General features: G+C 46.0%; 1 protein-coding gene across 1 annotated transcript in view; it reads right to left on the bottom strand.

Moving 5' to 3' along the window:
* Positions 1-26458, bottom strand: part of BLM (BLM RecQ like helicase) — an 81469-nt gene that overhangs the window by 42814 nt on the left and 12197 nt on the right. The window contains exons 4-7 of the mRNA XM_077473492.1: positions 11202-11349; positions 7698-7777; positions 7481-7610; positions 1665-2338 (exon numbers count right to left, since the gene is read on the bottom strand). Of these exons, the coding sequence (XP_077329618.1) occupies positions 1665-2338; positions 7481-7610; positions 7698-7777; positions 11202-11349 (1032 nt within the window). The remainder of the gene's footprint in view (positions 1-1664; positions 2339-7480; positions 7611-7697; positions 7778-11201; positions 11350-26458) is intronic.

Raw genomic sequence — 26458 nt, 5'->3', positions numbered from 1 at the left:
CACAACAGCCGCGCCTGCACATGCTCAGTTGTGTCTTTTATGCTGGAGAGAACAGTTTCTTGTTCTCAGAGCTAGCCAGGTCACATGATATTGACATCACACAGGTGGGCGTGTACAGGTAGTAGTGAAAATCTCCTCCTTCCTGAACTCTCAGCACTGGAGAAGCTGTGAAGTTTATCATGTAACCGTGGCATACAGATCATCCAAAAAGGTATATAGTGGCAGCATTTTAAATGTAAAAAAAAGATTTTTAAACTTTTTAAACCACTTAGGCTGCTTTCACACTGGGGCGGGAGCGGCGTCGGCGGTAAAGTGCCGCTATTTTTAGCGGCGCTTTACCGTCGTGTTAGCAGCGGTCTGCGGGCGCTAGCGGGGTGGTTTTAACCCCCGCTAGCGGCCGAAAAAGGGTTAAACCCGCCCGCAAAGCGCTACACAGGCGCTATTTTTAGCGCTGTAACGCCTGAATACCGCCCCAGTGTGAAAGCAGCCTTAGGGACCGAGTTGCTTTCTGGAGATTTGTTGTTTACAAGTTGAAAACAGTTTTTTTTTTTTTCTAGAAAATTACTTGGAACCAAATATTATACATACATTTTTTTTATAACACCCTAGAGAATAAAATGGCGGTCATTACAATACTTTCTGTCACACCGCATTTGCACTTACAAGTGCAAAAATACACTTTTTTGAATTAAAAAAAATAAGACAACAGTAAAGTTAGCCCAATTTTTTTTTATATTGTGAAAGATAAATTATTTTGTTGAGTAAATTGATAGCCAACATGTCACGCTTCAAAATTGCGCCTGCTTGTGGAATGGTGACAAACTTTTACCCTTAAAAAATCTCCATAGGCGAGGTTTAAAAAAAAAAAAAAATTCTACAGGTTGCATGTTTTAAGTTACAGATGAGGTCTAGGGCTAAAATGATCGCAGCGAAACCCTCACATGTGCTGTGAACATCGTTTTCATATGTTGGCGCTACTCACGTATGCGTTTGCTTCTGCACGTGAGCTCGTCAGGACATATGTATTTATTTTTTTCTTATTTATTTTACTTTTTTTTTTTTTTTTTTTTAACAGTTTTACACAGTTTTCAAAAAAAATTAAAATTGTGTCACGTTTATTCCTTTTACAAGGAATGTAAACATCACTTGTAACAGAAAAAAGCATGAGAGGTCCTCTTAAATATGAGATCTGGGGTCAAAAAGACCTCACATCTCATATTTACATTAAAATGCAATAAAAAAAACAAAAACAAATGTCAATTAAAAAAAAAAAATGCCCTTTTAAGAGCTATGGGCGGAAGTGATGTTTTGACATCACTTCCGCCCTGCAATGATATGGAGACGGGTGGGGGCCATCTTCCCATCACTCGTCTCCATGTCAGGCCACTAGAAGGACGCGATCGCCACCGCGCTGCTGACGGCTCCGGTAAGCGGCAGAGGGCACTGGATCGCAGCGGGGGCCCTCTCCCGCCGCCGATAAAAGTGATCTTGCAGCCAATCCACCGCAGAGTCCACTTTTATCTTAAACCGGACCGCTCACTGAAGAAGGGGATACTGGGGTTATGGCAGCTAGCTGCTGCCATAACAACGATGTCCCCCTTCAAAGTACCGACGTATAACAGCGGTGGGCAGTCCGGAAGTGGTTAACAATGTAAAATACCCACCTGATGTCCCAAAGCTTTGACTGGTGTTAGCAGGAGCTTTTACAGCACTGAAGCTACTCTTAGTAACTGGTGATGCTTCTTGTATTGGAGCACTGAAGCTACTCTTAGTAACTGGTGATGCTTCTCTTATAGGAGGATAGGATAATGGCACGGCTTTGCCAGCAGATGGCACCACTGGGCTGTCGATGCACTGCACGTCATCATCAAAGTCTTCAATATCAAAATTGTCTATATCAAAGTCTAGGTCTTCACTGCCCATGATCTCTGGGGGAGGGGCAGACTGTCGAGCACATGTGCTGGAGGTGACCGGTTTCTGGTTATGTGGCGTGTTGAATTCACTATCAAAGAACACAGAATCCTGAAGATTGGACGAGCCCCTTCTTGTTGCATCAACGGACGGACAAAAAGACAACGGTTTCTGCTCTGTCTGGCTCCCAAACTTGGTGCTTCCATCCAGAGAACTGTCTTGGATCTTCTTGTCAGAAGAACCAAATGACTTGAATTTAAACACATTTCCCGACCATCGATGAGAGGCGGAGTCTCCGGCGGGAGTAGGTGCGGAGCTTTGAGTGGAATCATCGGCTTTAGCAGAAAACATTCGAGGACAAGGTGACAGTGTCGGCCCTTCCGAAGGTGAAGTCTTGTGTCCCGAGGAATTTGACAAAAGACGTTTCCTGACAAAGAGAGCGAGAGACCTGAAACAAAGCTTCCATGCAAATATGAAACAAAAAACTGTATAGACTATAAGGGGGCTTCTTTGGTTTTTAGAAGTTGCAGATAAACAAAAATGATATGAAAATGGAAAAAAACTGTCACGTTGCTTAGTAAAATCAGCACACCTTACACACAGTAAACATTGTTAGGCACACATTAAACCCTTTGATCGCCCCTAGATGTTAACCCCTTCCCAGCCAGTGTCATTAGTACAGTGACAGTGCGTATTAGTAGCGCTGATCACTGTATGAGTGTCACTGGTGATGTCAGGGGCAGTTAGTGTCAGATTGTCCACCGTACTATCACAGTCCCGCTATAAGTCGCTAATTACCACCATTACTAAAATAAATAAAAATGCTGATATATATATATATATATATCATATACACACACACACACACACACACATATATATATATATCTCATAGTTTGTAGATGTAATATATTTCATGCAAACCAATGAAAGTGATTATTAAAAAAAAATAAACAAAAAAAAAAAAAATAAACGATCCTTTACAAACATATCATACTTACAAGCAAAATACATATTGGCTTAAATGAACAAAGGAATTAGATATTTAAAGTTTTTTTATTTTTAGCGCTATAAAAGAAAGAAAATTCTGTAAAAAAATGCATTTTTCTTTGCTATAAAATTTTTCAAATTAGTCATTTTTCTTCATATATTTTGGCCAAAATTTATACCACTACATATCGTTGATAAAAAATAACCCAAATTGGTGGATATTATTTGGTCTTTGTGAAAGTTAGAGTCCACAAGATATGGTGCCAATATCTGATAATTGATCGCATTTGAAGTACTGATGGCCGATCTAATTTCTTGAGACCCTAACAAGCCAGGAAAGAAGAAATGACCCCTTTTTGGAAAGTAGACTTTCCAAGGTATTTAGTAAGAGGCATGGTGAATTTTTCGAAGTTGTCATTTTTTTCCCACAATTCTTTGCAAAATCAAGATTTTCTTTTTTCACAAAATTGTTATATTAGCAGGTTATTTCTCACAGCATATGGATAGAACAAATTACACCCCAAAACACATTCTACTACTGCTCCTGAGTACGGCGATACCACATGTGAGACTTTTAAACAGTGTGGCCACATACAGAGGCCCAACATGCAGGGAGCACCATCAGGTCTTCTTGGAGTATAAATTACACATATAATATCTTGACTACCTCTTACACTTTTGAAGGCACTGGAGCACCAGGACAATGGAAACGCCCCAAAAATGACCCCATTTTGGAAAGAAAACAACACAATGTATAATCTATGAGGCATATCGAGTCTTTTGAACATGTCATTTTTTTTCTACAAGTTTTTGGAAAATGTGTAAAGAAAATGAAAATGCTTTTTTTTTTTCCCCCACACAACGTTGTCAATTTACTCAATATTTCTAACACATAACATGTACATACCAAAAATTACACCCCAAAATAGATTCTCCTACTAATCCTGAGTATGGCGATACCACATGCAGGGAGCACGGTCAGGTGTTCTAGGGACATAGATTTGAATCTAACTACCTATTACACTTTTGTGAGGCACTGTAGTGGCATGGATGAGCATGAATGGGTACGGCTGAGGATGGCTGCCCCTGCAGCTGAGGATGGCTGCCGCATGGATGGAGGAGTATGCCGAGCATGGATGGATGGATCGGTCACTGTGCAGAGCTGTGGACACTACACAGGCAGCCCACAGCGCTGCTGCCACTGATCTCTGCCCTCTCTTCTCACACTGGACAGAGCGTTCATGTGGTAAACGGCCTCGATCAGTGACCGTTTACCGTGATCCGTGATGCGCCGGGTCCTCTGGACCTGGCGGTCATGGAAGTATTCGGGTGCGCTCCCCAGGGGGCGCGCAAGAGTGGAATTCTGGGAGGACATCACTGTACGCCCTCCCAGAGTTAAGCAACCGCCCTGTAGCCGTCATTCGGCTATGGGCCGGTTGCTAAGTGGTTAAAAGAGAAGTATGTTTTTTTTTCATTCATACTTATCTAGGTAGATGTTGCATCTGTCCCCCGACATCTCTGCACTGAGAACCGAGCCGCCGATGGCCAGTTTTCACAGATCCCCAAGAGGAGAGCTGCTATCAGTCAGCATCTCTCCTCGGGAGCGACTCGCCGAGAGGCTGAGACTGCCATCAATCAAGGCAGCTGGCGGATCCCAGACTTGGGAAGTCAGGATGAATGAATGAATGAATGAATGAATGAAATACTTATATAGCGCACAATGCGAACTGAATCGCCTCTAGGATGATGCGGTGCCTGGACTGATTTCTGTGACATCAGCGGAGTGTGGACTTCAGACCGCTCTCCACTGAAAACGGGGCACAGGAGTGCAAAACGAACTGCACTACAGTGACCTATATGAGAAGCCCAGCCTAAAAAAGCTCAGGCTGGACTTCTCCTTTAAGCTCTATTGGGAGCAGCACAGTGGGAGGCGGCGGGTTGCCTTCCACTGCATAAGGGCTGAAACAACTGGTTTGCTTAATCGATTATGAAAATAGCTGTCAACTATTTTCATAAATGATTAGTCAGCTGCTTAGTTGGCATGCATTCTTTGTTTACATATCAGGAAATAAAGTGCAACAGACATACAGCTTAGTACATCATCCATACATAACAGTAAGTGCCCAAGAACTTAAGAATGTGAATGGGTGAGGAGCAATGCCTCATGGGACATGTAGTCCTGGACAGGAGAAAAAAGTGAGCGATTCTAAAAGGCAGAAGTTTTTTTTTACCTTGCTACAGGGGCACTCTGTGCTATACCGCGCCGGCTTGCTACAGGGGCACTCTGTGCCAAACAAGACAGCTTTTGAAATGCAGTTTGGAATCCAATTTCCTTTTGTACAAAAACCTTTTCTCTTCTCTGTCATTTCCTCAGTGAAGAGAACGTGTATGCATAGAGACTGTTATGTGCTCTTCAGCATCAGTACTTCCCTTCGGAGGCAAGATTAGACCTCATGTACACTGCTGATGGTAAAAACAGACGTTTATGAGCAGTTGGGCATTTTTTTTCAGCTGCCCCTGAACTCTGTGTCATCTTATCAGTACATGTACACGGGGTCATTCAGTTGTTTCTAGGCAGTTGAGTTTAGAAGCATTTTTTGGAACACGGAGGCATTCCAAGCAGCAAATGCCTGTAACAGCCTGTAAACGCTGCTAAACCCTGTAAATCACGTTTAGTAGCGTTACATTTACAGATTTTTTTCATTGTAACAAAAAATAAATAAATAATAATATATATTTATTATTTTTGTTTTAAAAACACTTTTAGAAACAAACGAGGCATGTAAACGCAGCTAAACAGACGTTTTTAGACGTCGGCCTCTAGCTGTTGAAGCCTTAAAGCGGTTTGGTACCTAAAAATTAAACTTCATATTATTAAAATCACAAGATCGAATACTTACCTAAATGAACCCTGAAAAAAAAAAATATTCTTTACTTACCTTTTATTTCAGATGTTTCTGCTGACTTCCGGGTTGTCCTCCCGTGGGAGTAGGCGTGGTTATCGTCCTCGCAATGGTCCCTGGGAAATTTCCCAAGAATCCATGGGGGGACAATGAAATTGCGAAATCTCGTGAGATTTCGTTAGGATGCCGGTCACGTGACGAGGGCGTGTCCGAATTTGCCATTTTTAAAGTGGGCAGGCAGCTGTATCTGCCATTACCACCATTGCACACTGAGCATGTGCGAGATGGAGCGGAGCATGCTGGGAGCCGAGCGTCATCGATATACAGGAAGTAAATGCCTGTGGGCTTCAGACGCCCACACTTAAAATGGAAAATGCCAGAGCACTTTTTTAAAAGTCATCCTGAGGAAAAGAATCGTCGCGCCGGGGGTCAAAAAAACGCCGGACGTGGATGCTAAGCGAAGGTAGCAGTCGCCCACCTGTAACACAGGTAAGAAAAAAAAAAAAAAAAGAGCGGAATCCCGCTTTAAGGCTGGGTTCACACTGCTGCGGGGGGAGATCCGGATGTGATTCGCACCGCAAATCACATCCGATCTCCGTAGCGATGCGAGTTCAGCCATACAGATAGTATGGCTGAATTCGCATCGCTCCCGCAGCAAACTCGCACGGGACCCTTTTTTTGGTCCGCAACAGAATCGGATCGCATGGGTGTTCACACCATGCGATCCGATTCCTGTGCGAGTCAGCAGATCGCACTGCGATATGCGGACGGATCTGGGGGTGTCATTAACATATCATTGACACTCCCAGCCGTCCGCATAGGGCAGTGTGAACTGCCAGCGGGAGTAATGCGATGCGTTCCCGCATCGCAGCGGTGTGAATCCGGCCTAAAGGTGTTGTAAACCCTAATTTTTTCACCTTAATGCATCCTATACATTAAGGTCAAAAAACTTCTGGCAGTCACTGCCCCCCCCCCCCCCCCTATTTTACTTACCTCAGCCCTGTAATTCCCACACCGGAGATGCGCTGTCCCGCTCTGCACGCGGTCCTGGCTCTTGATTGGACAGGTTGACAGCAGAGGGAGCCAATGGCTGCGCTGCTATCAATCAACTCCAATGATGCGGGCGCTAGGGGCAGGGCCGAATCCGGTATTTGTGTCTATGGACGCAAATGCTGGACTTGGGAGCACGCCCGCAAGGTAACCCCCCCGGGAGATCATTTCTCCTAGGGAGTTACCCGAAGTGAGGAGGAGCCACAGAGGGACGCCAGAAGTCGAGGATCGAGGCCACTCTGTGCAAAACGAACTGCACAGGTAAGGTGGAGGTAAGTAGGAGCCTTTACAATCACTTTAAAGTCACAAGCTACTTGTATATCCGATACTGACAATGTAACCCTGGGCCCTCAGATATTATTTGCATTTGTTTGCTTTGTTTTGTATGCTAAAATATTAGCTCATGGCTCAGCTTATATAACCGGCACAGTCTCTACGTGCCAGGGTGACTGGCTCCTGCGCATGCACAGGAATGGAGTCAACTGAAGACTGCCACCAGCAAGGTACAGGAACTGTTTAAGAAAAAGGAAGTTCAGCTCAAGTAATCAAAACCATACAAACACGTTGAGCTGAATTTCTCTTTGATACAATGGTTTAGGCACTGTGTGCTGTCATTTGCCAGTTACCTCATGTCCCTCTTCTTCTCAAGATCCTTCCCACAGGACAGCCGCTGCAGCTCAGACACCGGAATCCTGTCCACCAGATCGCAGATCTCCACCATCATAGACCAGAGCTGAGGGGACGTGTTACTCTGCGCTGTATAGAGCCCAAAACAAGACATTTTAGCATCTCTACATATGTATTACGAAAACAAATACCATTAAACATGAACCAATATCCTACCCTGTGAAGAGGTCTGCTGGTCTGGTTGATGTTCTGCAGCATTTTCCTTCTCTGTCTCAGAAGACTGTTTTCTAAATGACCTAAAAATAAGAGAATAATAATAATAATAATAATAAAGCATGGTGAACACAGTACAGAAACAACAATGCTGTCCATATACTACAGGATTCAGTGGGCCAAAGCAAGGTTAGAAAACTAGCTAAAAAACTTATACCCAACATTGCTATAGAACAATAGTATCACATATCCTGATAGCAGCGAGACTTACCACTGCCAATATGTGGAAATGCACAGAAGCTCCTAACTTGTCAAATGTCATTATAAGACTAAACACTCAGGCCCAATACAAAGTGATGTTAGCATTCAAAAATTTCTCTGTCACTATCTTCAAAAAGAATAAAAAAATGGAAAGTTTGGATAAAGAACCCGAGAGCCTCCAATTACTTAAAGAATAGCGAATGATGATACATCAAGATGTTGAATTTATTATAGACTTTTCTTCTTTTCATTCCTTAAAATTTGAATATTTGGTGACCAGCTCCCGCCTACAGTATGATCCCACTTGCGATGGGCGGTAGCGGGATATCAAACTTCAGATATTGTACCTTAAAAAGTTATTATTACTTCTTGTTATTCATTCCCCAATGTTTGTTATTATCTGTTCTACGCAATATGATAAGCAATACCAATTAAATTGTATTCATTTAAGAAAAAAAGAAAAGAAAAAAAAACTAGCTAAAACCGCCTTGGTTCCGTGCAGGCAACCTTTCGGAGATTAAGATCTACCTGGAACAATATAGAGGTAAGAAAAGACACCCCCCCCCCCCCATTGCTGTGTACTCTATCCTCTTCACATCAACCCCCCCACTAATGTCCTCTGCCCCCTCAAATCACAGAAGTGTCCTGTACCCCCCCCCCCACCCAATGTCCTCTGCCCCCTCCAATTCACCCCCCCCATTGCTGTGTACTCTATCCCCTTGACATCAACCCCCCCCCCCCCCCCCCACTGTAGTGTCCCCTGCCCCTTCCAATCACAGTAGTGTCCTGTACCCCCCCAATGCTGTGTCCTCTTCCCCCTCCACAGTAGTGTCCTGTACCCCCCCCCCAAATGCTGTGTCCTCTGCAGAGGTTGAGATATACCTGGACTATAAAAATGAAAAAATAGATCCTGGGCTGGGGCAGTTATTAGGCGGCACCCTACCCCCCCCCCCAATAGTGTCCTCTGCCCTCCTCCCCCCACAGAGTAGTGTCCTGTAAATCCCAATCTATATAATGTATAATTATTCCTGCGCTACCATGTGTGAAGAAGGGGGACTAGGGATGGAACTGCTGCAAGCTCCAAATGTGGGTCAGACCAAACCCACAGACAATAGGAATGAATGAGGGGGGTGGTGCTGTGCTGTTCTCAGTAAAAATGGGTCAAAGGGTAGTAGTACAAATATAAATAAATCAGAAGCATAAACATATAAAATAAAAAAAATTACAAGAAATTCTTAATGGCTGATAAAACCAGATATCAAAGTGAAAAGTGCCCCAAATAAATGACTAAAAACACTAGGATATATACTCGGTATATGATAGCGCAAATAAGCCAATCAGTGAAAACGAAACAAATGATCAACGTGCAAGAAAATACAAGAATGTGCAAAATCAGCAATATAAATATATCTCTGTGCAAAAATGCATATAGCTTGTGCAAAAAACTGTGCAATAATACAAATGATCTGTGCAGAGAATACACTGAAGAGTCCAATAGTGCCAGCTCCAATCCACTAAAGTGGATCCAAACAAATCCACAATGTGCTCAATATAATCAGATTGTGAATAAAAGTGTACTATAAATCAAACAATGAAGGTACTCACAAAACATAAATGTAAACCAACTTATCTCCACGAGTGGCGAGCTCCTTAGCCTATGTCAGTTTGGAATGCCTGTCCCGTCCCTACGCGTGACGTCACAACCACGTGACCCTGATGAAGTCTTCGCTCGTGGAAATAAGTTTGTTTACATTTATGTTTTGTGAGTACCTTCATTGTTTGATTAATAAATACTACACTATTTGGCACCCCCTTTCTTTTATTATTCCTGTATCCACTGAGGGACAAAGACAAACAGAGAACCCACTTTGGTCCAAGAATACAAGAGAGAAGAAGGAATTATTACCAGGGTTTATTTATATGCGGTTACCTCATTACCACAAGGTAAGAGGCCACTTCTCACTTGTGTGTTTTTTTTTTTTTTTACACAAAGAGGAGATACTTATTCCTCCAGCACTCCACCTTACACATTGGAATGTTTATCCACACTGAGAAGAAAAGATTCTAATAGACTTTTATTCACAATCTGATTATACTGAGCACATTGCGTATTTCTTTGGATCCACTTTAGTGGATTGGAGCTGGCACTATTGCACTCTTCAGCGTATTCTGTGCACAGATCATTTGTATTATTGCACAGTTTTTTTTGCACAAGATATATGCATTTTTGCACAGGTGTTTTGCACGTTGCACGGAGATATATTTATATTGCTGATTTTGCACATTCTTGTATTTTTTGCACGTTGATCATTTGTTCGTTTGCAATTTTGCACTAGCCATTTGTTTATTTGCACTCATTGGCTTATTTGCACATATCATATACCGAGCATATATATCCTAGTGCTTTTAGTCATTTTTTGTGGCACTTTGATATCTGGTTTTATCAGCCATTAAGAATTTCTTGTAATTTTCTGTACCTCCCTCCTCTGCCCCCTCCCACTTCAACCACACTGTAGTGTACTTTCTCTCTCCCCCCCCCCCCCCATATGATTTAACCTCTGCAGAGGTTGAGATCTACCTGGACAATATAGAGGAAAGAAAAGATCCCACGATGGAGCCTGGCGCCCTAGTGCACAGTAGTGTCCTCTGCACCCCTTTACACCCCCCCCCAGTATCCTCTACCCCCCTTCACACCACCACCCCCCACTGTAGTGTCCTCTACCCCACATAGCAGTATCCTCTGTCCCCCACAAAGTGTCCACTGCCTCCCCATTCCCCAAAACAGTGTCCTTTGTCCATTTCTAATCACATCCTTCCCCACTGTAGTGTCCTCTGTCCCGCTTCAACAGTGTCTCCTCTGTCCCCGTCACATCCCCCCCCCCCTCCGTGCTATGTAGATAGAACTTCCTACCTGCCAGCATGCGAACAGCTGAGCAGAGTTCAGGAACGGCATTGCGCTGGGTAGACGGCAGGAGGTGACCGGGGGTCATACTAACAAGCTGGCCATTAGAACCTCCTAGCAACCAATCACAGAGGCATCTCCCACCCCCCCCCCCCTCTCATCCAGCACTATGATGCCTCCCGCTCCCTGCTCTGCAGTTAACATAAGAGTGGCGGAGGCTGGGGGGGGGCAGAGCCGTGGTAACTATCCACCTGTTGGCTCCCCACAGTCGACCGTGATCAACGCCTTGCCGACCCCAGGTTTAGTGTAGGCACACGAATCTCATACACTTATATATTACTTACCAGATTCCTCTGATCACTGGAGGAGAGGACAGGGTACTATCGGTAGGAGATGGAGGGATAAAATCAACATCACACTCATCATCAATTATTTCTTCAGGCTCAATCGCGTCATCACAGACCATCACACTGGGATCTTCTGAGCTTTTATCTGAAAATTCCACAAATAATTAACAGAGCGGAGTCCAGTACAGGAAAATATAGATATGGAGGTAGTATGGCTGTATTACCTAACTTAGAACCTATCGTGAGGTTCCTGGACTGTAAGAGTGCAATACACTGTATAAGAATTTGGAGGAGTGGCGCACCTGTGGGCTTTACAGATACGGAAAGTTTGTCCAAAAAGCATAATATGTAAGGTTCAGTAAATCATAACACCACCCATACGTCGCTGCCCGTTTCTGGGTTTAGGGCATGTGCATTCACGCCCCCCCCCCTCCCGCCAGCACTGGCTGTGATTGTACACAACTGGCGCCTGTCTGCAAGTCCTGGCCAATGATTCGTGATCGGGACCTGCTCATTGTCTGTGTCCAATCACAGCCCAGAGCCCTGTGTTCACAACCAACACCGAGCTCTGTAAACAGGGAACGATTTCCTGTGTTTCGCATCCCTGCAAAGCAAGGATTAGAAACTTAAAGAGATCTAGTAGTAAAAGCAGCACACTGTACACACATTACAAATAGTTAACCACTTGCTTACCAGGAACCTAAATCCCCCTCCCGCCCAGACCAATTTTCAGCTTTTAGCGCTGTCGCTCTTTGAATGACAATTGCGCGGTCATACAACACTGTACCCAAATTAAATTTTTATAATTTTTTCCCCACAAATAGAGTTTTCTTTTGGTGGTATTTGATCACCTCTGCGGTTTATTTTTTGTTAAATTAAAAAAAGACAGACTATAAAAAAAAAGAAAATACAAAACTGTTTTATATTTTGTGAATACATTTTGCAAACCGGTAATTTTTCTCCTTCACTGAGGTATGCTGATGAGGCTGCACCAATGGGCACCGATAAGGCTGCACCAATGGGCACCGATAAGGCTGCACCAATGGGCACCGATAAGGCTGCACCAATGGTAGGGGGGTGCAACGGATCAAAAAACTCACAGATCGGATTGTTCTTCGATTCAGAGTCACTGATCGGATAATTTTTTCGGATCATCAAATAATTTGCAAAAACCTGTGAAAATTCCACAATCTCCTTCACTGTAATATCCACAATCGTCCCCCACTGTAATATTGGCCGAGTATCACTGGGTACAGCAGAGTATTGGGCGGGTTATGGAGGGATGGCCGTCACAGAGCAGCGCTGTGGGCACTACAGATCCAGCCCATAGCGCTGCTTCCATCCGATTTCTCCCCTCCACTGTACAACTCAGTACAGAGAGGGGAGAGAGGAACCAGCATCATGGCATGATGCCGGTTGGTTTACAAGTGATTGCTCAGTCATTTGACAGAGCGATCACATTGTAAATGGCCTGGGTGTAGAAAGATGGCCGCCGTTTCGGAGCTAGGCCGAAGCCGCGGCCTTTCCTAAGGCCGAGACCGCGGCGTGTGCCGATCTGAGCGGGGTGACCCGTTGGGATCACGGATCGGTGACGATCCATTGCACCCCTAACCAATGGGCACCGGGTCTCACTGGCTCGGGTGATCACAGCACGCACCCTTCAGGGGGCATGGCCAGCTTGCAAAGGGCAGGACGTCTATTGATGCCCTCCCGGCAAAGCAGATCCGCGATGTAGCAGTCATTCGGCTAGATCACAGATCTGGAGGGGTTAAGCACACATTCCCAGCCAGTGTCATTAGTACAGTGACCCTGTATTATCATCACTGATCACAATATATTAACTACTTCCTGCCCACACTATAGCAGAAAGATGGCCACAGAGCAGACTTAGTTTGCCGGGAAGGCGGCGCGCTCTGTGATCGTCAAGTCCTCCACAGATCGAGGTAAAGGGCCAATGACAGCTGACCACGGGATGTAAACACAAGCCGGTTATCGTTTTTTCTTTCCTCAAGCTGACAGCATGAGGAGAGAAGAAGAAAGATGATAAAACGGCTTATGTTAAAGGGACACCAGTACTGATTATTAGTGCAGTCCCACCGCCCCATTCCTCTGTCTTACAGATTGCACCACTCATCCTATATTGTAACATGTCAGGAATGTATTCATGCAGATTTTAACCCCTTCCCGGCGACGGTACGCATAACATGAGGCTTCACTGAACTGGGTCTTTATCCGTGTACCCATCTATGTGCTGGGAGCTCACAGTACAATGCACTCCCAGAGCAGAGACTGGATTCTCATAGAGGGCCTCGAGTCGCATACTAACGATCGGGACCCTTGATCCCCAGTTCCAGGTCACCTGATGGCTGCGATGGCCTCTGATTGGCTATTACAGATTAGATCCATCAATGTGTAGCCAGCCCCCTGTGTTTACTTCCTCTTCCGAATAGAGAGAAAGATGCATTGTTTATATTTTCCTCTCCTGCAGGAACAGGAAAATACAAACAAAAGTGAATAAAAAAAATGCTAGATCAATGTTAGATCTGGCTCGTGCCACTTTTAATGTTAGTGTCAAACAGTGGCGGGGCCCTCCATTAGGGGCCCTGTGGAACCACCCCCCTTATCTACATGCAGGGCGCCAGACGCATCAATGTTTTTTTTTTTGTTTTTTTTTTAAGCACATGATTAGAGGCAGATTTTGACGGACGGACGGACCGTAGGGGGTTTCACTGACCAACCAACCGACAATCACCAGTCGCCACTGGCGTCAAAGCAAGGGTTGAAGGTCACGGTCAGTATTTAATTTTTTTTTTTTAAGTATTATTTTTAAAACTTAGTATGTTTTAGAAAGGATTAAAAAAAATAAATAAAAATACATGTTTTAAAATTAAATCTGCACCATTGTTTCTGGGCTGTAGTACGGATACAAACAACATACACATATGTGGTATCACTGCAATTGCCAGGAGCAGGAGAATGTATTTTTGGTTATTATTGGATGGCAAGTTATGGTAATAGCAAGAAATATAAAGCTAAAAATATTAATTATTTTTTTTTGTACTATTTTGGGTCAGTTTTCCTTTGATAATAATGAAATCAGGAGATATTCATTATCATTTACCACCAAAAAAAAAGTCTGAAAAAACGTGGTATAATACACCTGGATAGACTAAGTTGAAATGATATGTAGTTTTGCCAATACAAGCCATAGTTGCATTCAGGCGTTAACATTTGTTTTACCCTCGGGCACTAAGGGGGTAAAGTTACTGATTGTTCCACTGTAAGGCTTTGTTTACACAAGTGCGTTGTGAGACAATCTATAAAAAATAAATAAAAATAAAAAAGTGCCTGCACAATTTTCAAAATTGTGCCACACCAGACCTCATGGTAATGTGGTACCTTGTGTTTTGGCGCGCAAACACAAGACGTGTGGGGGTTCCATTAACCACTTAAGCCCCGGACCAATTTTCAGCCTAAGGACCAGAGGTCTTTTTACAATTTCGCACTGCACTGCTTTAACTGGTAATTGCGCGGTCATGCAATGTTGTACCCAAAACGAAATTTGCGTCCTTTTCTTCCCACAAATAGAGCTTTCTTTTGATGGTATTTGATTGCCTCTGCGATATTTATTTTTTACGATATAAAAAGGAAAAAGACTGAAATTTAAAAAAAAAAAAAAAAAAAAAAAAGATATTTTCTACTTTTTGTTATAAGAAAAATCGAATAAACTAAATTTTAGTCATACATTTAGGGCAAAATGTATTCAGCCACATGACTTTAGTAAAAAAAAAAATTCAATAAGCGTATATATTTTTTTTTTTTTTTTAACAGAAAAGTTTTATTAATTAAAACAAAGCATCAGTACAGCTTATGCACAGTTCTCAATACAAACATAATTTACAGAGTTCAAACCTCAACTCTAGTTCAGCACAGATGAGGGACAGGGAAGGTGTTACATATTAAATATTAAGAGAGCGTGCACTCAACCATGGATCCCAGATACCGGCGAACTTCTTGGGACATTTCCGTCCCATATACGTAAGCTTATAAAGTGGCAGCACTGAGTCCACCATCGAGTGCCACTGGGAAATTGTAGGGGGAGACTACTGCTTCCACATCTGCAGAAGCACCTTTCTGGCATAAAAACAGAGATAGAAGAGCAGAAGACTCTTATAAGTGGCCTGAACCACAGTATCCGTGATTCCAAGGAGGAGTACCTTCGGATCCAGGGACACTGAAAGACCAGTGGTTGTGTTGATGTCTACCAGTATTTGTTGCCAATAATCCTGAATGAGTGAGCACTCCCAGGCAACGTGATAGAAAGCACCAACTGCCCGCTGACACTTGGGGCAAAGCTCAGACTGGTCGGGGTAGATCCTGGCTAAGCGTTGAGGGGTGTAGTAGGCTCTATGTAAAAATTTTAACTGAATGAACCTATCTCTTGAGGAGATTACCCTGGGAAGGTAATTCTGAAGGGCTGAATCCCACTCCTCCTCAGAGAGGGATGGGATGTCCCCCCTCCAAATCAGAAATAAGGGTGAGTCCCCCTCCGGGCGCTCACAGGTAAGTCGTAGATATACGGAGGAGAGAATCCTGTCCACCCCATGGGATGAGAGAAACCTCTCTATCCCATGAGGCTCAACCAGAACCCTCCTGGGAAATTGGGCCTGCGAGGCATGCTTCAGCTGAAGGAACCAAAACATCATCCAGGAGGGAAGACCATGGGCCTCTCCAAGGTCCGGAAAGGGGATGAGAGTCCCGTTAGGCATGATATGTGCAAGGTTAGTGATTCCAAACCTGGTCCATAAGCCTGGGTCCGGAATAGAACTAAAATGCCGAAGTTTGGGGTTACCCCATAGCGGGCTATGAGGGGAGACGGAGTCAGCAGCCTTAACAGTGGCAGTGACTCTGTCCCAAACCTGGATGGTAGTCCGCATCGGGATCGTTATGTGTGGACTGGACTTAGCTCCCCGATTAACCAACCCCGCCAAAGCTGTGTATGAGCCCAAAATCGCCGCCTCCAACTTAACCGCCGGGTTAGATGTAGGCAGAGTGAGCCACCAGCGAACCGTGACCAACACCGCAGCCCAATAGTACCGCCGGAAACAGGGCAGCGACAACCCGCCCGAGGACAAGGGCAGCTGCAACTTGGCCTTAGAGATCCTTGGAACCCTACCGCCCCATACAAATGAGGAAACAACCCCCTCCAGCTTGCGGAAGAACGTGGCAGGAATCGGGACGGGGGTATTGCGGAAGACATACAAAAATTTCGGGAGAAACGTCATTTTGAGCAAATTAACCCGTCCCACCGGCGTCAGGGGCAGCGTTTTCCAAATTTGACATTTCGCCGTTAAAGCACTCAGGACTGGGTATAAATTATCCACCAGAAATTGGGAGAGGTCCCTGGAGATCTCAATCCCTAAGTATCGAAAACGGGAGACCCTCTGCAGTGGGGACGAGGGGGGCGGGGGGGGTGTAGAATCAGAGAGCAAAAACAAACTGGACTTACTCCAATTAATCCGGACCCCTGAGAATCTACCATATTCGTCAATTATAGATAAGGCCGACGTAAGGGAGTCCGAGGCATCCCCGAGGTACAATAATGCATCGTCCGCATACAGCGATACCCGTTCCACCAAGGGACCCACCCTCAGCCCCCCCACCCCCTCCGCAGAACGTAGGAGAATCGCCATGGGTTCAATAGCCAGGGCGAAAAGCCCCGGAGACAGGGGGCAGCCCTGCCTCGTGCCCCTGCAGAGGCGAATAGGGGAGGAAATGACACCACCCGTACGTATGCGGACCATAGGGGAGGCATACAGTTGTTGTATCCAGGCCACAAACTTAGGACCAAACCCAAATCGGAGAAGGACCTGCCAGAGAAAGCCCCACTCCACGGAGTCGAAGGCCTTCTCCGCATCCAGGGAGGCCACCGCTCCCCCCCCTCCCCCCTCCCCGACCACGCAACATTCGTAAAGAGGCGCCGCAAATTAATATCAGTGCCTTTTCCAGGCATGAAACCGGTTTGGTCCCCATTAACTAAAGCGAGAATTACCGTGTTCAGCCTACTAGCCAGTATCTTCGCCAATATCTTGGCGTCAACATTTAACAAAGATATCGGCCTGTAGGACGAGCAGAGTTCCGGGTCCTTCCCCGGCTTTGGTATTAGTACAATAACAGCCTCGGAGAAGGAGTCAGGAAGGGCATTCGTCTCCAAGGCCTTGGTGAGGATAGCATGGTAATAGGGGACCACCACGTCCACATTGGTTCTGTAAAACTCAGAGGGGAGTCCATCAGGACCTGGAGTCTTCCCCGCCTGAAGGGACTTAATTGCCCTCTGGACCTCAAGTATAGTAATAGGGCTCTCCAAGGCTGCTGCAGCTACACGAGTCAGGGCAGGGAAAGCCACCCCGTCTAGAAAGGAGGTCAATTCCCCCTGGGAATACGTGGCCTTAGATTCGTACAGGTGAGTATAATACTGTGCAAACCTATCATTAATTTGAATGGGGTCCGAAAGGAGAGTACCATCAGGCCCTCTAATGTTAGCTATGCAAGAGCTCCCCGTCCGCTCCGCCGCCAGCCAGGCCAGCAACCTCCCTGGTCACTCTCCCTGTTCAAAAATCCTCTGCGTCTGGGAGAGGAGGAAGCGGCGGCAGGAAGCGGTGCGGATTAACGCCAGCTCCCTGTATGCGGTAAGCATATCCCCATGGGAACTCGGGCTCGGGGAGTTGGCATATCGGTCCTCCAGGGTCAGTGCCTTGCGCTCAGCTTCCGATAGCATCAATCGCGAGGCCTTGCAGATCTGAGCAATATTGAACTGGCATACGCTTTAAACGCGTCCCAGACCGAGGCCGGCGATGCCGAACCAACATTATGGGTCCAATAATCCCCCAGTTCCGACAGCATCAGCGGGGCCACCTGTTCATCCGTAATCCAATACCTGGAGAGCCTCCAAAGCCCCATCCCCGCCACCGAGTCTGTCCGGAGAGTCAGCATCACCGGGGCATGATCCGAGATACCACGGGGGCAGGATGGAGACCTCGGAGACCCTCTGCAACAGAGGAGTACTCACATAGATCAGGTCTATCCGTGACAGAGTGGCATGTGTAGCCGAGTGACACGTAAATTGTTTGGCTACAGGGTGTTTCCACCTCCACAGATCATGCAATCCGAACGTTGCAGCCCATCTGGCCAGACCCGGATCCGCCACCCGCCCAGCCGCAAGCCTGTCGACACTCGGATCCGGGGGCATGTTAAAATCCCCAGCGAGAACAATATTAGTCACTGGGTAACTGGCCACCACGGCAAGAATTTTCATAAGTATCGAGAGGCCCGCCGGCGGTGGCACATAGAGTCCCACCACAACCATTTCCACCCCATCACAGATTGCATGTAAAATAACATATTGCCCATCGGGGTCTAAATGTAAGTTCAGCAGTTGAAAAGGGAGCGCCTTATGTACCAAAACACTAACCCCTCTGGAGTGAGAGGAGAAAGTGGAGTGGTAGTAAGAACCCACCCAGGGCTTTTTAAGCGAGAGAATACGAGAACCCGTAAGGTGAGTCTCCTGCAAGATACAGATGTGCGGGAGAAACTTCTTCAGGTAAGTAAAGACCAGGGAACGTTTAATTTTGGAATTCATCCCCCGCACGTTCCAGGAGACCAACCTTAGGGGAGCCATAATAAAAAGAACAAAAATGTTGCAGTCCCGACCCCATCACCCCCTCCCTTCCCCCACCACCCAAGACTAAAATGAAAAAGGAGAACTCTAGACCTTGAGCAGGAGAACTCCTGCATGTTACAGTGCAAAGAGAAAAGTGCATACAATCTACCCAAAACATAGACCCAAATATCAAACCCAGTAAAACCAACCCACCCCCCCCCCCCCTCCCCCCACCCCACGCTACCCCCCCAACTTGGGCGCGTTTGTAACCCAAAAAAACACATAACTCTCAGACCCTTGGAGGCAGTGTACCAAGAGGGCGCCTAGAAGGCACAGTAAAAGTCAACCACGACTAGTCTAGTCTACCACCGCATAGTCAGGCGGATAAACAGTTCTATAATATCAATCTCCCTGCGGATAGGGAGTCGCCTGAACAAACAGGTCCGGGGGCACAATTCTTGATGTAACTGTAGTGTGGGGTAAAAAGGAACAGTCAATCAGTTCGCTAATCATCCGGTTGAAGAACCCCACATATAATAGAACATTACCGTCCCCTCACTTCAGTATCAAGGACAGGTAGCGGATGCATAACCAACCACCATCAGCGCTCCAAGTCCCACAGCCCAACCAAAAAGGGGTGAGGAAAGGGAAGGGTAAAGAGGGGTACCTCAGATAGGGACAGGGGAACCCAAAGTCAGTAGCAGGACGGTCCTCTGAGTAGAGTAAAAAGAACAGCATCAATCAAGGCAGCAACGGCCACAGGAAGGGATCATCAAAGGCTTCATGAACCAGAGAGAAAGGAGCAAAGACCGGCTTCAGCGATTAACGTCGCGGCAGGGACTCCAGCCAGTTGGAGGCATCTTCGGCCGTGGTAAAAAAAAAAAAAAATCGAAAAGTTTCCCCATTCTGGACTCGAAGACGCGCCGGGAAGAGCATGCAATACTTTAGGCCCTTCTGCCACAGGGCCAGCTTCACATGGTCGAACAGCTTTCTCTGCTTTTGTGTTTCCACCGAGAAGTCCGGGAATATCATGAGTCGGGCTCCCTCGGTGCGGAGTTCTGCCACATTCCTGCTCTCTCGCAACACCAAGTCCCGATCTCTATAATTGAGAAGGCGTAGAATAAGTACGAGGGGGGGCACCAGGAGGTCCCCTAGCCGCCGGCATCCGGTGTGCCCTCTCGACCGCAAAAAACGGCGAGAAGGCCGCCTGTGGAAAGAGCTGGCGAAATAAACCCTCCATATAAGCAGCGGGGTTGGAGCCTTCGGATCCCTCCGGTAAACCAATGACCCGGAGATTGTTTCTCCTATTGCGGTTTTCGGCATCTTCTGCGCGATATTCCAAGGCCCGTACCTTAGTGGTGAGAGTATGGAGGGAGGCGGTATGCTCCGCCAGGGTGTCCTCCGCAGTCCCCACGCGGTTTTCAACCTCCGTTAGCCTGGAGCGAAATTTGTCCATATCCTTCCTAATTAGTCCCATCTCAAGCTGAACGGTATCGATTTTAGCCGTCAGCGTGGTTTGGCATGTACCGATGGCCTGCATAAGGGCGGAGAAATTATCCCGGTCCTGGAGTGCAGGGTCAGCAGGATCTGTGGCTGCGGCCTGCGACGCCATGACTGAGAGCGTGCAGGGCCGAGGTCCTCCACCGCGAGGCTGGGTACGTGGCGTAGCAGCTTTCAGCGGAGTCCCGGACTTCTTCTTGCTGGGCATACCACTCCAGGGGATCAATATCTGGGTTCCAGGGACCCCGATGGTGTCGTTATCCGCAGGGAAACAGGATAATTAGCAGTGTAGGTCACGGAGCTCCCGCACTATGCTTCCACTCCGGTCGCCATCTTGGACACGCCCCCAAGCGTATATTTATTGGTTTGCGCAAAAGTTATAGCGTCTACAAACTAGAGTACATTTTCTGGAATTTACACAGCTTTTAATTTATGACTGCCTATCTCATTTCTTGAGGTGCTAAAATGGCAGGACAGTACAAACCCCCCCCCCAAATGACCCCATTTTGGAAAGTAGACACCCCAAGGAAATTGCTGAGGGACATGTTGAGCCCATTGAATTTTTTTTTTTTGCCCCAAGTGATTGAATAATGACAAAAAAATAAAAATAAAGTTTACAAAAAGTTGTCACTAAATGATATATTGCTCACACATGCCATAGTTATATGTGGAATTGCACCCCAAAATATATTCTGCTGCTTCTCCTGAGTACGAGGATACCACATATGTGGGACTTTTTGGGAGTCTAGCCGCGTACGGCACCCCGAAAACCAATCACTGCCTTCAGGATTTCTAAGGGTGCAAATTTTTGATTTCACTCCTCACTACCTATCACAGTTTCGAAGGCCATAAAATGACAAAATAGAACAAAACCAAAATGACCCCATTTTGGAAAGTAGACACCCCAAGCTATTTACTGAGAGGCATGTTGAGTCCATGAAATATTTTATATTTTGCCACAAGTTGCAGGAATATTACAATTTTTTTTTTTTGCACAAAGTTGTCACTAAATGATATATTGCTCACACATGCTATGGGCAGAAGTGAAATTACACCCCAAAATAAATTCTGCTGCTTCTCCCGAGTACGGGGATACCACATGTGGGGGACTTTTTGGGAGTCTAGCCATGTACGGGACCACGAAAACCAAGCACTGCCTTCAGGATTTAAATATAAAACGCTACCAAAAAACCTGTTAGCGATGGCAGGGCTTAGGCCTGACTCTGCGAACAGCTGCAGTTATGTGTTTAGTGTTTTGTAAGTGACAGTGATCGATCGATACTGCACTTGGGTGGGCTGGGCGGAGGGGCAAAACTCGGGTGCTAGCAGGTATCTGGGCTCATCCCGCTAACAATGCGTTTTTTTGGAACCCTAAACTGCTGGGGACGCCAGTATAGATCTGATCAGATATCGATCTGTTCAGATACTATACCACTAAGGGAGGTGTATGCTTTGCGTGTGGGTGTTAGCGGTACTGGCACTAACCTAGCGCTGCCTGGGGCGATGCAGACCCTGACCCTAAAACCTAATTGATATCACCTGCCGGGTGATCAGGGGGTTAAACCTTTATTGGGTAATAAATGGTGGGTGGCCTGATGCTATAAAAAGCAAACTTACCAGAGTCACCCGTAACACTTATACGGTGATCACTGGTGAAAGGGTTAACTAGGGGCAATCAGGGGGTTAAAATCTTTATTAGGTAGTATATGGGGGTCCCTGATGCTATATAAAAACCTAAAGGGGAACCTAAATAACGAACTGGCTAACCAGCGTCACCAGTGGCACTTATATGGTGATCGCTGGTGAAAGGGTTAACTCTAGGGGCAATCAGGGGGTTAAAATCTTTATTAGGTAGTATATGGGGGTACCTAACGCTATAAAAATCTGGCGGTGAACATAAAAAATAACTAGCTATCTAGCGGCACCAGTGACACTAATGCAGCGATCAGAAAAACGATCTCTTAGTGACACTGGCAAAAGGGTTAACTCTAGGGTCAATCAGGGGGTTAAACCTTTATGGGGGGGGGGGGGGGGGGGGGTAGGGGGCTACCCTGGACCTAACACTAACTGCCCTGACAGTTTTTACCCACACAACTGACACTAAACGCAGTGATCAGTAAATAAATGATCACTGCAATCAGTGACACTGTGACTGGGAGGGGGGGGAGGTGCCTGTCGGTGCCATTGTGCCGACGTACATTGCCATGCGGCGGTCCTTAGTGGTTAATTGTGCTTTGCCACTTTTCAGACCAGTGTGTCCCTTCAGGTACGCCCGATAGCAGTTTTTAATATAAATTATGCATGATCTGACATTTCGGGTAGGGGGGCACTCATGCGGGTTGCCGGCAGCTCACGTCTGCTGTGATTACACACAGAGGAAGCTAAATGACGGGTGCATGGTCCGCTGGCACCCACCAATCGTTCAGCAGAACAGTGATCTGCCTAGGTAAACAAAGCAGATCGCCATTCTGACAGCAGGGAGGGGATGGAATTTGTGTTCCTGCAAAGCAGGGAATAAATTCCATCTCTTTCCCTTGTAAAAGGACCTCCCACAGTACCTATAAACACTGGCTAGGCACATATTTAACCCATTGATTGCCCCTGATGTTAACCCCTTCCCAGCCGGTGTCATTACTACAGTGACAGTGCATAGTCTTAGCACTGATCACTCTTAGTGTCACTGGTCCCCACAAAGCATAAAATTTGTGTCAAAGTCCACCGCTGATCGCCACCATTACTAGTAAAAAAAAAAGAAAAAACATCCCATAGTTTGTAGACGGTATAACTTTTTTACAAACCAATCAATATACACCAATTGGGATTTTACCAAAAATATGTAGCAGAATATTGGGGTGCTGCCTCCATGCGCCCCAATTGTCTTCCTTCCCCCTACCTTCTCTTCGCACCCCTCCCCCCCTACTTCATTTCTATTCCCCCTCTATCCCCCCGTCTCTTTGTCTTTCCTCTCTGTTTCTATACATCTAGGAATATGGAGACCCATTGGTCGCCCCCGTAGGCCTACACTGCTCTGTTCCTCTATTATACTAGAAAACGGGGGGCGGGATCCGCGGAACCGGCCAGGGTTCCAAGAAGACCTTCAGAAGCAAGATACTCTCTGCCCCTGCAGGGGAGGGGGTTGACTGCAATTATTAAGCTTCTCCAATTTGGAGATGCTAGTTATGGATAGGTATAATTGATGGCTCAGGTGTACTTGGACACTATGTCAGGGGTGCCCAACCAGTGGCCCGTGACCTCCCGCTCTGGGATGGAATAGAATACTGTTATTAAAACTCAGTTTATTACTAAAATCACAGTGTATATATGGGCATATCTGTTCTGCGGGGTTACCTGCACCGAGCCATAGACTTCTGTTATTACCTGCGAGTTTGGTGAGCTTTCTCAAAGTGCACCAAACCTGCAGAATATAATAGAAGTCTATTGCAAAGTGCAGGAAAGCCAAAAGGTACATTGCGTTGCACCCGCGGTGCGGGAAAACCGCAGTGCATCAGTGTGAAAGCAGCGTGAAAGGCCCTAGTGCTTCAAAAGGTTGAGTGCCCCTGCTCTATTTCATGTTATGTAGTCCAACCCATCCTACACCTTTGTATTGTTTTCTTATGTTAATTAAGGATATTGTATTTCGTGTATCTTTGCCCTTTAAATAAATAAAATATAAAAAAAAAAACGCAGAGGTGATCGGTGATCAAATACCAAATACCACCAAAAGAAAGCTCTATTTGTAGGAAAAAAGGACATAAAATTTTATTTGGGTACAGTGTCGGGTACACGCAATTGTCAGTTAAAGCGACGCCATGCCGTATTGCAAAAATGACCTGATCATGAAGGGGGGATCTTCTGCAGGTCAAGTGTGCACTGGAAGAGACTTTCATCCATATGGTATGGGAATGCCCTAGAATAAGACCGTTATGGTTTCAAGTGACTGAATTTATTTCTGATAACTTTGGACTAGCTAATATCCGTTTTCCAGTGCCTTGCCTCCTAGGGGTCTTTGGCCAGCAGGAGATGAATGCATGCACTGAACCGTTCCTTAGGATCCTATACTTCGGAGTAAGAAAACTGATAGCCAGGCACTGAATTCATGGAGAGCAACTGACAGTAGGTATGTGGATAAAAGTAGTAAAATGCGGATGTACTTTTCTATAGGATGACGTATGAGGCCAGGGGTGCCCCCAAGAAATTCAAGAAGGTATGGTTTAGATGGGTAGACTCAAAAAGGACACACTGGAGGAAGAAGGGACCTAGAGTTGTGGAGAGAGTCATCCCAATGGCAGAGTCCAGCCAGAGGGTGGGAATTGGAGCACAGTGATTGGACGAATGAATATTGAAGTTAGAAAGGTGTAGTAGGCTATGAGAAACCGTATCTCATAGCCCGTGGGGGGGGTGTTTGGATTCTGCCCTTCACGGAAGAGGTAGGATTGGTTACTTCCTTTGGCTAAGGGTTCTGCGGCTGCCCTTCATGGAAGAGGGAGGATTGGTTACTTCCTTTTCCTAAGGGGTTCTGCTGCCCTTCAGGGAAGAGGGAGGATTGGTTACCTCCTTTGCCTAAGGGGTTCTGCTGCCCTTCAGGGAAGAGGGAGGATCGGTTACCTCCTTTGCCTAAGGGGTTCTGCCCTTCAGGGAAGAGGGAGGATTGGTTACCTCCTTTTCCTAAGGGGTTCTGCCCTTCAGGGAAGAGGGAGGATTGGTTACCTCCTTTGCCTAAGGGGTTCTGCCCTTCAGGGAAGAGGGAGAATTGGTTCCCTCCTTTGCCTAAGGGGTTCTGCCCTTCACGGAAGAGGGAGGATTGGTTCCCTCCTTTGCCTAAGGGGTTCTGCCCTTCACGGAAGAGGGAGGATTGGTTACTTCCTTTGCCTAAGGTGAAAGTACCTATTCCGGGGTGCAGGATAGGGTTGGAGATTCAAGACATTATGGTCATGGACTGTTGATGGTTACATTATTGTCTGGATCACTGTAAATTCACTGCTGACTATACTTGATGTAATACCCGCCCGATGTATGTTTAATTTCTGATTTGCTAAATAAAAACAAACAAAAAAAAAAAAAACCCCCATGAGATAAAAACGAATTTCAGGAATATTCCTTTATCCCATTGTTTTGAAAATCTATGTACACTACAAACTGTATGATGGAATCGGTTCGGATATCGCTGTTTTGCTAGCTTGACAACTTATTCTAAATAGGAAACCTTCATTTTGTTTGCAAATATTAAAGATTCTAAACACCAGCAAGAATGACTCCTTACATTTCAAGTGGTTGTACACCCTGTACTACGCACTTTTACCTACAGGTAAGCCTATAATAAGGCTTACCTCTAGGTACCATGAATATCTCCTAAACTTGCACCGTTTAGGAGATATTCACTCAATCCACATGTGTCGACGCCACCGGCGCATGTGCACTGAAGAAACGGCTTGTGACGTTTCTTCAGTAGCTGCTCCATGACCGGCAGGAGTGATGTCATTGCGGCTCCGGCCAATCATAGTGCCGGAGCCCGCGATACCTGGAAATAACTTCAGGAGACATGTCGCCGGGCCACATCGGTGTATGGGGACCGCTGCAACAGCTTTGATCGAAGGCAAGAATTTCATAATGGAGCTAGTATGAGCGTTTACAACCACTTTAAAGAGCACCTGTCATTTCAGATCCATCATGGCAGCGCCTGTTAGCGGGCACCACTCACCTGCTGCCGCCACGTCCCTCACCTTGTTGCGTCACTGCCGCATCACCAGCCATCCCATTAAAGTGAATGGGGCTGCTGGTGAGTTAACAACTGGTCAGAGGAGGAGACGCTGCGCGACAGAGATGACAGTCGCTCTTTAAAAATTATGATTTAAAATCGACTTGATTTAAATCAAATCCACCCTGGATAAGAGTCTGCTTTGCACATACAGATCCTACCCTATATACACACACACAAACAGTATACCATACTTTTAGGCTGCATTCACGCCTGAGAATTTTTTGTTTTCAGGCAGAAAGTCGTGCTTTTTTGCCGCCATTTTGCACAGGTCACAAAAGGTCACCGATGAAAAAAAAAGCAGAAAAACCCCTGTAATCTGCCCAAAAAGAAGCTCAT

This window comes from Lithobates pipiens, unplaced genomic scaffold (assembly GCF_037356315.1).
Source record: "Lithobates pipiens isolate NorthernLeopardFrog02 unplaced genomic scaffold, aLitPip1_a1.2 Scaffold_8, whole genome shotgun sequence".
Classification (NCBI taxonomy): Eukaryota; Metazoa; Chordata; class Amphibia; order Anura; family Ranidae; genus Lithobates; species Lithobates pipiens.
Note: the sequence above shows the minus strand (reverse complement) of the source record. Positions and strands in the feature narration are given on the sequence as shown.